The following is a 13,845-nucleotide window of genomic DNA, read 5'->3' on the forward strand; positions in this document are numbered from 1 at the left end:
CTCCAATGGAGTTAGAGAACACTTCTATACACACACACACACACACACATATTAATATTAAGCAGACTTTTATTGTTTATAGCAGCACAATCACAATAACAAAGCTGGGGAACCAACCTAGGTGGCTTTCAATAGATGTATGGAAAATACATTGTGATATATATATATATATATATATATATATATATATATATATATATATATATACACACACACACACACACACAATGGAAGTTATTTATTTTTAAAAATATATGCTGTCATGTGGAGGATTAGAAACAATCCTAAGATACTTTAAACCAGGAAAAGATAAATAGGTACAATTTTTCCCCACTAAATCAGTAGCCCACTCTTCCCCACCTTTCCCTTTCCTGAATTCAGTCACAAAACTTGTACTCATTCAATACAACCCCAATTTATTGAGAATTCTTTTTAATCCATTACTGTCCTCATTCAAAGTAGGTAACAAATTTGGACAATACACTAAAACAACTTACAGGTCAACACAGGGAAAGGACAAAGCTAAATTGTTTCAGTACAGGTCTCCAGGTTATCATCAAAATGAAAAAAAAAATGGAGAGAATGTGGGGGTGGCAAAGAAGAAGTAAGGGGAATTTCAAACAATAAACCTGTTTCGTTTGGTTTGGAAGAGACTTGGAAGTTCTTGCTCCACCACTATTCAGTATAGACACACAAAATTCTGAATCTCTAAGAAGGCTATTCAATATACTTCCTTTGTCAGATAAAGGAGCATTAACAATATTGAATTGATAGACTCATTATAAGAAGTAATTAAATTCACAGATTAACCTCAATAGTAATCATGTAAATATGTTAAATATATAAATATAGATAATCAAATGGAACAGTTGCTATTTTATCCATTGGCATAAGGATAATTATTTGAGTTGGAATGCAAATTTGGTATTTATGCATTCAGTGAACATAAAAACTCCTGAGTAGAGATGAAGAAAATCCTTCTGCCAAGTGCCCAAGTATATATTCCCTGCCACATACAGTGGATGTTCAATAGATTTTTTAAAAACTTTAACAAGTAGAATTCATTGAATTTAATTTAGAGTTCATACACTAAAGACATCCAGGTTCAGCAATATCACGTTGTGTCACTAAAAGCATGGATTGGACATTTCAGAACAAATGTATCAGAACAATGACCTCAGTGAACAAAAAAGAGTATTGAAGAATCTAGAGATCTTGTTTTCTGAATCCAGTTTATTTTTCACTTTCCTACCCAGGGGACTGGGGAAGTGATTTTTGAAATGCTGATAAGATTTCATTCTGTGTCCTAGTGACTACACCTCAGATACAGAATGCAGATCTGAATCATAACTAGAGAAGCTAGCATGAAAGTGAAAAGGAGTTTTCTGGAAACTAGAATCAGGCGATAATCCAAAGGAGCCTGCTTTCTCTTTTAGCAGCCAGAGGCGACCATGGATGCTATATCCATTTTGTGTCAAATGGCTGCTCAGTGCAAGATGTGAAACAGCAGATGCAGCAGGATGGCATCCACTGCCTGCTTTCCACCTGGATGAGGTAATGGATCTTGCCTTCAAGAAAAGACTGATCATGCTAATTCTACAGCATTTAATCTCTATCCATTTTTGGTTGAACTTTTCCATGTGGTGGGAGAAAATGGTCTAATTTCCTTCTGCATGTGGATATCCAGTTTTCCCAACACTCTTTATTAAAAAGACATGTGTTTACCCGCAATATGTTATTGGCCCCTTTTTACAAAGGTACCAATACTTTTCCAAATATTATTTAGCTTTAAATATGTGGATTTATTTCTGCCCTCTGTGGGCCCCCCACCATTCCATGGGTTTGTGTGTCTTTGTCTGTCAGTACCTGCTGTTTGTGTTACTATATTTAGTATATTTTGAAGTCATGCAGTGTGATGCCTCCAGCTTTGTTCCTTTTGCTCAGGATTTCTTTGGCTATTTAGAATCTTTTATGGTTTTCTATGATTTGGGGCATTCTTTTCTATTTCTATGAAGGATGCCATTCCTATTTTTGTAGGGATTGTGCTGAATTTGTAGATTGCTTAACAATATTAATTCTTTTAACACGCCAAAAAATTGTGTTTTCATTAATTTGTAGACACAAATTCTCTGATTTCTTTCATCAATTTTTCATATTTTTTCTTGTACAGATCTTTCACCTTCTTGGTCAAGTTTATACTCACACACACACACACACACACACACACCCTGCTTGGTCGCTTGTAAATAAGATTGTTTTCTACATTTCTTTTTCTGATAGTTCACTGCTCATATATACATATGCAAATATGCTGATGATTAATGTATGTTGGTTTTATATTCTGCAACTTTACTGCATTTGTTGATTGTGGGTTTTGGTGGAGTGTTTAGTGTTTTCTAATATATAGAAATATGCATCTCCAGACAGGACCAATTTCACTTCTCCTTTCCAATTTGATTCCTTTTACTTTTTCCATTATGCCTATTTGCTCTGTCTATGACCTCCAGTACTATGTTAAGTAGAAGAGTAGATGTCAAATTTTATCAAATGCTTTTTCTACATCTATTGAAATTATTACAGAATTTTACCCTTCATTGTGTTAATATGATATATTGCATTTATGACTAGCTTAGTACATTGAACTTACCTTTATATTCCTGGGATGAATACCACTTGATCATGGTGAGTGACCATTTTAATGTGCTGTTGAATATAATTTGCTAGTAATTCATAATATTTTCTTCAAATCCTTTGTATTTCTGTAGTGCCAGTCATAATGTCCTTATTTCATTTCTGATTTTATTTACCCTAGAGTTCTCTTTCTCATCTAGCTAAATGCTTGTCAATTTTGTTTTTCCTTTAAATTAAACCAGTCTTAGATTATTGGTGTTTTGTTTCTCTAGTCTCTATTTCATTTATTTGTACTCATTTCTTTATTATTTCCTTCCTTCCAATCATGTTACAGAGATTTTCAAATAAATGAAAGAAATTGTGCAAGACCTACCTAGATATCAATTCTAGGTAGCATTTTGCAATCAACAAGTAGTATAGCCCAGTTCAAGAATGAAAGTTTGTGTACATTGGTCATATGACCTAGCATCTAAACCAGGATATGTTTGACTAGAGAATGGAAAGAAATGAAATAGGAAAGATAAAATCTAAATTTTACTGGTTTGAATGAAATGCCAAGGTATTTGAGCCCTATCCTTAAAGTAATGAAAAACGTTGATGTTTATTAAACAATGACTTAAAATATCCTCAAAATTATGTAATAGCACAAACTGATTTGAAAAGCAGAAGAGGCAAAACAAGGAGATAGACAAAGCTGGACGGTCTTTAAAAAGTTCAGTGAAATTGGTTATAAAAACAAGGGACGGCTATTAGAAATATTGCTGGTCGAATTGTGTTCTGTGCATGAACAAATATGCCACAATGAATTGCACTATTATGTATATTAATACATATCAATACAACTTAAAATATAAGTTGCTGGGCATGCTGGCACATAAGCTTGTAATTCTAGCTATTTCAAGAAGCCCAAGTAAGAAGATCATAGGGTTGAGGTCAGCCTCGGAAACTTAGTGAGACTCTAAATTAAAAATTTTAAAAGGACCAGATATGTAGATTAATGGTAAAGCTCCCTTGGGTTCAATCCTCAGTATTCCCTCGCCACAAAAAAAAATACAAATTCATCTTGTCTCAGGATAGGCCAGGAAAATAGATATGTTGAGGTAACCTGAATAGAATACCAATTGGGACACTGGATTATAAAGAAATAACACTAAGATGAGGTTAATGAATATCAGAGATCATAAAGTTTACAGAGTTCAGTTTTGATAATGTGGTGAATAATGACACAATTATCCAAAAAGCCTCAGGGATAAAGTCTGTTTTTGGCATGGGTACATTTTGCATTGATGAGTTTAATTTTTGACATGGTAAATTTAACGTTTTCGTGGAAATTTAAAGTGGTAATATCCAGCATGCGCTTAGAAAGTCACAACAATTATGACTTGGCTTACTCATAAATTTAGATATTTGAAAACTATCTTCACCATAGGCAGAAAACAGGAAGAGTCCAGAGTATATGTTTCTTAAAAATTGCATTTAGAAAAGAGATTGAAAAGAAATAGATTATCTCATGGGGAGATCCCAAATTATTTGACAAAAGATATTTCTTTTCTTTCTTTTCTTTTTTTGATACTGGGGTTTGAACTCAAGAGTGCTTAACCACTGAGCCACATACCCAGCCCTTTTTATTATTTACTTTGAAACAGAGTCCAACTGAGTTGCTTAGGGTCTTGCTAAGTTGCTGATGTTTCTGCCTTGGCCTCCAGAGTCTCTAGGATTGCAGGCATGTGCCACCACACCCAGCACAAAAAGAAGATTTCTTATCTTTCTTTTTCTTGGGAAAATAAATTAAATTGATATCCATAGCATTATCCTTGTACTTCATATTCATATAACAACTACAACTGCATTTCAAAAGATTCCTATGATCAATCCATGAGAATGATAACCTAAGATAAACTAAACTTCTGGTTATTTTTCAGAAATCTCTAAGGTAAGCACCATTAGTCTTAAATTATAGATGAACAACAGAGGTTGTAAGAATGAAGTAAATGTCATCAAGATACACCTGGATTTAGAAAGAACTAAAATGCAAATAAAGTGCATTTGATTGAAATAACCATAATCTTTCCATTAAAGTTTTCCACATAAAATTATTTTAATAAACAAATTTCACTATTATTCTTTACCTGTGTACCCTTGCTATCATAGGACACATGTTCTGTCAAGTGTTGGAATCATATATAAATACTATTTCTGCTCCTGAATCTAAATGCGTGACAGTCAACATTATCCTATATTTGTTACCCAGTTTCTACTTCTATTTTGTAAAAGCAATTACAACTTTCTATGTATGGCTTGACATTACTATCAGACTGTTTATAAAACTTTTTGAATAATATCAGGATTTTAATATTATTCAACAAATTAAGTAATTTCAAAGTTATTATTCAAAATTTTTGGCAATATTTATTAATATAACTTTCTTACAGCTTTGAGTTTGCATTTTCAAAGATCTAAATCAAATTTCTATTTCTTAATTCCTTTTCCTCAGGACAGAGACTTCTGCAAAAATCAAGTTCCTCTCCTGAATTAGTTATGTTCAATTCCAATAATTCATATGTGGCCCCTCAATCTTTTATTCTTAATGGTATTCCTGGTCTGGAAAGAGTCCATGTATGGATCTCTCTTCCACTATTCACAATGTACATTATGTCCCTTGTGGGTAACCTTGGTCTTGTGTACCTCATTTATCATGAGGAGGCCTTACACCACCCCATGTATTGCTTTCTGGCCATGCTTTCCCTCATTGACCTCCTCACCTGCACCACCACTGTACCCAATGCACTCTGCATCTTCTGGTTTGATCTCAAGAAAATTAACTTCAACGCTTGCTTAGTCCAGATGTTCTTTGTCCATGGGCTCACAGGTGTGGAATCTGGAGTGCTCATGCTCATGGCTCTGGACCGCTATGTGGCCATTTGCTACCCATTGCGTTATGCCACCATACTCACTAACCCTATCATTGCAAAAGCTGGGCTTGCCACCTTCATGAGAGGTATACTGTTGATGATTCCATTTCCATTCTTGGTCAAGCGTTTGCCTTTCTGCCAGGACAATATCATTTCTCACACATACTGTGACCACATGTCTGTGGTAAAGCTATCCTGTGCCAGCATCAAGGTCAATGTCATCTATGGTCTGATGGTTGCACTTCTGATTGGAGTGTTTGACATTTGTTGCATATCTGTGTCTTACACCATGATTCTCCGGGCAGTGGTCAGCCTCTCATCATCGGATGCTCGGCAAAAAGCCTTCAGCACATGCACTGCACATATATCTGCCATTATCATCACCTATGTGCCAGCATTCTTCACATTCTTTACCCATCGTTTTGGGGGCCACACTATTCCCCCTTCTCTCCATATCATTGTGGCTAATCTTTATCTCCTTCTTCCTCCGACACTGAACCCCATTGTTTATGGGGTAAAGACAAAACAGATCCGAGACAGTGTCATAAAGTTCTTCCAGGGACAAAAAAATGGCATTTGATTCAAGAAAACTGAAATTAAATAGAATAATAATGAATAAAAGTATAACAAAGGGAAAACTCAGGTGTCTGTCTGACATTCTCCATTGTCTCTCCAAGAATGGGTTTCTTGAAATTCTATTGAGGAAATTCATAGCTAATTCTGGATTCATTTCTCAATGTCTTTCCTGTCTTTTCCCTCCATCAGCAGTTTTTTGAATTAATACATTTTTAATTGAATCAGTTGTGATATGTATGTATATATAGTGGTAAATATAGTTGCTCTCAGAGAAGTAGAGAGTAAAATGTTGGTTTCTGTCACCAATGTTAATCAAGTCATTGGTATGAGATTGTAACAACTTACCTCTAATTCATCCATCTAAGATATTATCCATTAGGAGTCCCTAAATATCTTATTTGTTTTGGCAACTCTTTCTAATAGATATGAAATAAGGATCTGAGGCTGTAGCTCAGTGGCAGAGCATTAGTTTAGCACATGTGAGGTGCTGGGTTCAATCAACACTACATAATAACAGATACAGAAAATATAGGTATCTGTTCATATACAACTAAAAAAACTTTAAAGAAGAAATTAAATGGCTTTTCAGGAAATTGTTTAGCCTAAACAGTCTTAGAAGCGAAAATTCAGTTTGTAAAATAATGTTAGCGAACATATTTTTCTCTGTGTATCCAATTCTGAAGATATCCAATATCACCACAGTCCATACAATGGACACGCAAGTCTTAGTTACCTGAAAGCTTAGATACTCCAAGATTCACAGTGGAGGAGCTATTTGGTATATGGTGTATAATTTCCAATTGAATGCCATCTTATTGGTGAAATGATTGAAGGGTTCATTTATTCATTCATGCTCCCTTTGTTCAACACTTTTTTTTTCCATTTTCCATACATGAGTATTGTTATTAGCTCAATTAACACGTAAAAAGGAACTCATCATTCATCTTCCTGGTTGCAACATTATCATAAAACTCTTATAGCAAGTTTGTTTTCCATATTTGTTTACTGACTTCTGGAATATGTTGTTTTAAAAGATAGTGAATATCTATATTAATATTATTATTATATTAATAATATCTTTGTATTTCAAGCTATATGAAATACATATATATGGTGAAAATAATATAATATGAATAAAACAAATATTCATTAAATGGCCAAGTGAATGAGTCTATATTTCTTAGGCCCTGTGTTAGGTACTAACAATTAGAAAATTATAGATATTCCTCCTGTCAGATATAAGCTCACAGAATAGTTGAGAGGTAACATATCAATAAAAATCTGCTAAATTACATGCTATGATAATAGTCTTTACAGGAGGAAGGAAAGAGACAAGTCCCCATTTCAAACAAGAAAGATAAGGGGTCAAAGGTGTTTACTGGAACATCTTAGCAGGAAATGAATCAAGAGTGAATGAAAGTTTTTTCACTGGAGAGAAAGAGGACACATACAATTAGAATACATGTTAGAGAAGCAATAAAACAGAGTTTTCCCTAAGTGTTAAAACATCACAGAAAATTACCCTGTAATCCTAAGAGAATTAGAAAGTCACAGAGAGACGGGATTTAATACAGGATGTAATTTATGATTAAACTCTATTTATAAGGGAAACAGAGTTTCGTTTCTTTCTTTAGGCAAGGCTAGGTGGCCTAATCCCTTTGGGCAAGCTGCCTTTACTATTGGCATTCATAATATCCTTATAATTGAGGAATTTGTAGCTATTTTGTAAAGTTTTTATAACTCAGCAAATGTAACTAGAGGTATTATGAACAAATACATACTTACTGGTGATTAAAGAATTTTTCTGATCATATACAAGTAAAAATAGCAGTTATATCAATTTAAAACAATACCAATCAGTAAACATAATATTTCAAAAAGTTGTACTGTCCAATTTACTCAGGAAATAAAGAATAAATTCTATATATTTCCTTGAAAGATCATGCATGACTCAAAATGCTTACACTGTTTCAAATTTTGAATTATTTTTCAACAGTTATTTGTTGATCTCAGAACTTTTTTCTATTGAGTAAAATAGCCTGTTAAGACTACCCATGTAGTCTTAACAGGCTATTTTACTCAATACCCACAACTTCCAGATATGCAAAAAAGCCTTTGATGTACAATTAAATATAATGTCCCAGTTAAATCATGTCTTTTCTAGCTTAATGATCATCAGTGAACTCCAGTTTCTTCCATTTAACTTGCACAGTAGCTAATGCAACATTGGCTCAGGCATCAACTCGAGAAGGACATTCTGTGTTTGAGGGTATATCTCAGTGGTAGAGCACTTTCCTAGCATTCACAGGCCCTGGGTTCAAACACCAGTACAACAACAAAAACACAAAATGACATTAGGGAGTGTAGTTCAGTGGTAGAATGCATAGACACCAGGCACAAGCCCTGGATTCTATTTCTAGCACCCATTTAACAAAATAGCATTCTATAAAATTTAGGAACTGCCCTAAAAGATGAACTACAGTGATCACTAAAGTATGACATTCAGAAGACAAGGGTAGAAATAGTAGCCTTTATTGTTATCATACCTAGTGTCATGTGACTGTGTGTGTGTGTGTGCCCAAGCACACGTGTGTGTTTATGTTTCTTTTCTAAATTTAGGACTTTTTAGTAATAATTCTTGATTTCCAAGAGTAAGGGGCACCTTTTAGGAGACATGTTACCTAAAACTATGGTTGCTAATTGGTCTTTTTTTTCTTACCATGCTTAAACTCTGAAATAAAGAGAGACTACTGGCAGAGATACTTGACCCACATAGTAGGGGGCATGGTTGCTGGCAGGATAATGTCAGGAATCAATGAGCTTCAGTGAGAAAATTCTTGGTGCCCCCATGCCTGGTGATTATCAATGGTTAATAAAAGTACATGAAGGCAGGTTCTTTATCCCCTCAGGGATAAAGGTGTGGGGTACTTCATTATGTAAGGAACCTAAACTAGCAGAAACCATGGGAGAGGAGAATCTATAATAGGTCGTAGATAGAGAGAGGAGGCACATTAATTATGGCTTCATAAGAAATTATGGCAGTAGGTCTGTATTTTGTTCCATTGATCCTCCTGTTGGAAGCAATTTTGTTTTGCTTTATTTTATTTTTAAGAAATTGTCATTTTCCATTAACTTTAAAAGCCATGACTCCATATATGTATGATATGTCAAAATATACTATATGGTCATGGTCATGTATATCAAAAAAGAACGAATAAAAAAAGAAATAAAGATAAAAGCCATGAAAGGCAAGGATTAATATAACACAAAACACAATTGATCTTACAAGTCATGAAATATACCACATGCTATTCATGCCAATCTCATATCCTCTCAGTGCTCACAGCTCTTATACAGTCTTATTGCTAGCCATGACTCTCTGCTTAGAGGCTGAAGAATACAGATTTGAGTTATATCACCTCATGGATGGGAGAATGCTGATACATATCTCATATCATTATACAAAAAAAAATCAGCAGTCACTTGAGCTCATGTGCTTGCAGCCATTAACCTATATATGTACACAATGTATACTGACATTCTTATTGGTTCCTGTCCCACATTTCCTCCCCAAGCAGTGTTTCCCAGGGTCATCTAATGCAGAAAATATTCAAGTAAAATTTTTATCCAGTGTCTGCTTCTTAGAGAACCCAGTATTGAACAGGTTCTCTTCTGTGGTCCAGATTACAAATTGGAAATCAGTTAACGGAAGGGAGAAGTTCTTAATATTTATTTTATCCATTTGTAATATGTACTAATTCTTACAGGTTAGTTAAAAGTGAATATTATTATCCCCATTTCAGTGTGAATTTCAAAGATGTTGAATAATTGTTCTAAAGTTGTACTGCTAAAAAGAAGTCAGTTACTATTTGAAATCTCATCTGTCTGTTCTCTGAACCAAAGTTTTTATTCAGTGACATATATTTCTTTATCTCAATAACATGCTAGATGCAAAAACAGTGATATGCACAAATAGTCATGAGAAATACTATTTAATAACTAAATTTTATTTTCCCTTGAGCAGTATGTAGTGTTCTTTTTGATTGACTTTACCTTGAAGTCTACTTTATTTGATATAAGGATGGAAACCTTTGCTTGCTTCTGCACTCCATGTGAGTGGTATGATTTTTCCCAACCCTTCACTTTCAATCTGTGGATGTCTCTTTCTATGAGATGAGTCTCCTGGAGACAACATATCGTTGATTTTGTTCATTCATTTGTTTTGTTTGTTTGTTTTATGTAATCTGCTAGTCTATGTCTTTTCATTGGTGAGCTTAGGCCATTAACATTCAGGGTTATTATTGAAACATGACTTGTATTCCCAGCCATTTTTGTTTATTTTTGGTATTTAATGTGACTTGATTCTCCTCTGATTAGATTTTCCTTTAGTGTAATCCCTCCCTCTGCTGATTTTTATCATTGTTTTTCATTTCCTCTTCATGGAATATTTTGCTGAGTATGTTCTGTAGTGCAGGCTTTCTAGATGTAAATTCTTTTTTTTTTTTTGTGGTGCTGGGGATTGAACCCAGGGCCTTGTGCATGAAAGGCAAGCACTCTACCAACTGAGCCAAATCCCCAGCTCTATTCTTGGTTGGTGTTCATTTTCTTTCAGCGCTTGGTATATGTTGTTCTAGGATCTCCTGGCTTTGAGGGTCTGGGTTGAAAAATCTGCCGAGATATGAATTGGTCTCCCCCTATATGTGGTCTGATTCCTTTCTCTTGCAGCTTTTAAGAGTCTATCCTTATTCTGTATGCTAGGCATTTTCATTGTAATACAACTTGGTGTAGATCTGTTGTAATTTTGTACATTTGGTGTCCTGTAGGCCTCTTGTATTTGGCTTTCCAACTCATTCTTCATGCTTGAGAAATTTTCTGATATTATCTCTCTGAAGAGATTGTGCATTCCTTTGGTTTGAAATTCTTGTCTTGCTCTATCCCAATAACTCTTAGTATATTTGGTCTTTTGATGATGTCTAATAATTCTTGGATGTTCTCTTCGTGGTTTCTTACTATCTTCACTGTGTGATCAATTTTATTTTCCAGATTGTATACTTTGTCTTCATTATCTGACATTCATTATTCCAAGTTATCTAGTCTGTTGGTTATGCTTTCTATTGAGTTTTTTTATTTGGTTTATTGTATCCTTCATTTCAAGGATTTCTGACTTTTTTAGCATCTCTCTCTCTCTCTCTCTCTCCTCTCTCTCTTTCTCTCTCTCTCTCTTGAAGTAGACTTTTGCTACCTGTATTTGCTCTCATCTCTTTGTTGGAGTGATCAACGTTTGCCTGTATTTGCTCATTTAGGTCATTCCTTAATTCACAGATCACTTTAATTATGAACCTTCTGAACTCCTTCTCTGACATTTTATCAACTTTGCTGTCTGTGGGTTCTGTTATTGTACTATTCTGGTTTGTTTGGAGCACTTTTCTCCCTTGTTTTTTAATGTTGTCTATGTGTCTTTCTTTTTTGCAGTGTGGATCTGAGATATTAGTTTCTTCTCTATATTCTTGTAGTACCTGTGCAGATTGTCTGTACCTCACCTTGATGTTGGGCTTCCAGACCCTGCTGGTGTCCCTCAATGTATGCTACTGCATCTAAAGGTGGTGGTGGCAATAACTGAGGTAACTCAAGATAATAATTAAGGTGCCCCAAGATGGAAGCACTGTCTTATAGAGATGAAGGTGAGAGGGTGGGCCTCACACTCCCTCTGGGATGCCTGCTCTGAGATGCAGCTGCTTCTAGGCCCTGTCTACTGTCAAAGTTAGGGGATACTGCATGGGGAAGGTTCTTGCTATTACTGCACTGTCCCAAAATGAAAGTGGGTTAGGCTTAGGCTCTCAGGTGGGTGGGGCAAACTTGGACCATCCTGGATCTGGGTCCTGTGCAAGTCAGTGTGAAGGGATCTGGGCCAGGCCTGGGCTCCTGCAGTAGCTTTTGGTAGGAAGAGGCTGTCATGTGTCTGAGGCTGGGCTCTGGCAGTTGTCTGCCTTGTGGGTGGAGGGGTGATCCTGGACTTACTGTGAGCCTGGGTCCCACATAGCAGGTTTGGGTGGATCTGGGCTGCTGGGCTTGACCTCGTGTGGTACTCTGCTGGTAGAAAGGGGCAGTCCTGTACCAAAGGCTAGGTTCTAGCGGGTGTCTGCCCTATGGGTTGAGGTGTGGACCTGGGCCTACTGTGAGCCGGAGTCCCTGTGCAGGCTGATGTGGGTGGTCTGGGCTGGGCCTTGGCTCCCACAGTAGACTGCTGGTCGGAAGAGGCAGTCCTGTGCCTTATGTTTTTACTTTTAGTTCATTTCTTGATTGACTTCAGGATATACATTTAGTATAATATATAAAGTTTTGTATATCAATTTTTCTATTATGTAATTATGTTAAAAATTTAGTACCTAGGATTTTCTCTAAAGGCATATTTTCCTTTATAGTATTTTAATTTTAAAAAATTTAAAAACAAATATTTATAGGTAACTTAGTATTGTGGGGTTTTTGTTATTGTTGTTGTTGTTTCTTTTTTTTTTTGCATGCTTGAGAAATGCAGAAAATATGATAAGGAGCTGCAGTGAACAATCATGATCCCACATGTAATATAAAAGCTGAACATCACTGTTGTTCACACAAAGTTTATTATGTCCTTGGAAGGTTTAATTTCTACTATTGTTTGTTTGTTGGTGTTGGCACATAAGCACTGAGCAACATCCCCAGTCCTTTTTATATTTTATTTAGAGACAGGGTTTTGCTAAATTGCTTAGGGCCTAAGTAGCTAAAGCTTACTTTGAACCCACCATCATACTGCCTCAACCTTCAGAGCCTTTGGGATTATAGGTGTGCACCACTACACCTGGCCCTACTATTTTTTGTTGATGCTGTTAATTTGAAAATACTTAAAAAAATGTTATACTGATATTAAAACAGAAAAACCCTAGATTATTCCTGATACTCCCTGTAAATCTAGTTCTTTTCCCTTGATTTGAAGTGAACCCAGTGATTTGCTTCTAACCAATAGAATATGGCAAAGGTAATAAGATGTTACTGCCATGTTCACTTACAAAAGTTTAGTTAGATAGGAAGAAAAAAATTCAAGAGTTTTATTGTACAATATGTTGGCTATAGTGAATAACAATCTATCAATTGTTAAAAGCATAGACTTTAAATGTTCTTACAAAAAAAATGTTAAGAGTAGAATATAAGTATATTTTCAGAAAAAACAATCAGCCTTTGGTTCTTTGGGATTGGCTTATTTCACTTAGCATGATATTCTCCAACTCTATCGGTTTACCTGCAAATGCCATAATTTCCTTTTTATTTAAGGCTGAGTAATATTCCATTGTGGATGTATACATATTTTATTTATTCATTCATCAATTGAAGGACATTTAGTTTGGTTCCACAGGTTAGCTATTGTAACTTGAGCTGCTATAAACACTGATGTGGTTGCATCACTGTAGTATGTGGATTTTAAGTCCTACAGGTATAAACTGAGGAGTGGATAGCTGGGTCAAATGGTGGTTCCATTTCAAGTTTTCTAAGGAATCTCCATCTGTGTTCCATAATGGCTGCACCAATTTTCAGTTCCATCAGCAAATAATGAGTGTATCTTTTGCTCCACATCCTTGCCAACATTTATTGTTGCTTATATTCTTGATAATTGACATTTAACTGGAGAAACATCAAATCTGAGGGTAGTTTTGATTTGCATTTCTCTAATTGCTAGAGATGTTGGAAATTTTTT

The 13,845-nt window shown here is 35.3% G+C and overlaps 1 protein-coding gene across 1 annotated transcript; it reads left to right on the top strand.

Annotated features, from left to right (window-relative positions):
* Window positions 1-5,169: 5,169 nt before the first annotated feature.
* Window positions 5,170-6,123, top strand: LOC124109528 (olfactory receptor 52N5). The gene has a single exon (XM_046468191.1). It carries the CDS (start codon window positions 5,170-5,172, stop codon window positions 6,121-6,123), a length of 954 nt encoding a protein of 317 aa, XP_046324147.1.
* The last annotated feature ends 7,722 nt before the right edge of the window (window positions 6,124-13,845 follow it).

This window comes from Marmota monax, unplaced genomic scaffold (genome assembly GCF_021218885.2).
Source record: "Marmota monax isolate L192 unplaced genomic scaffold, Marmota_monax_Labrador192_F-V1.1 WCK01_AAM20220418_F8-fsc01027, whole genome shotgun sequence".
NCBI lineage: Eukaryota > Metazoa > Chordata > Mammalia > Rodentia > Sciuridae > Marmota > Marmota monax.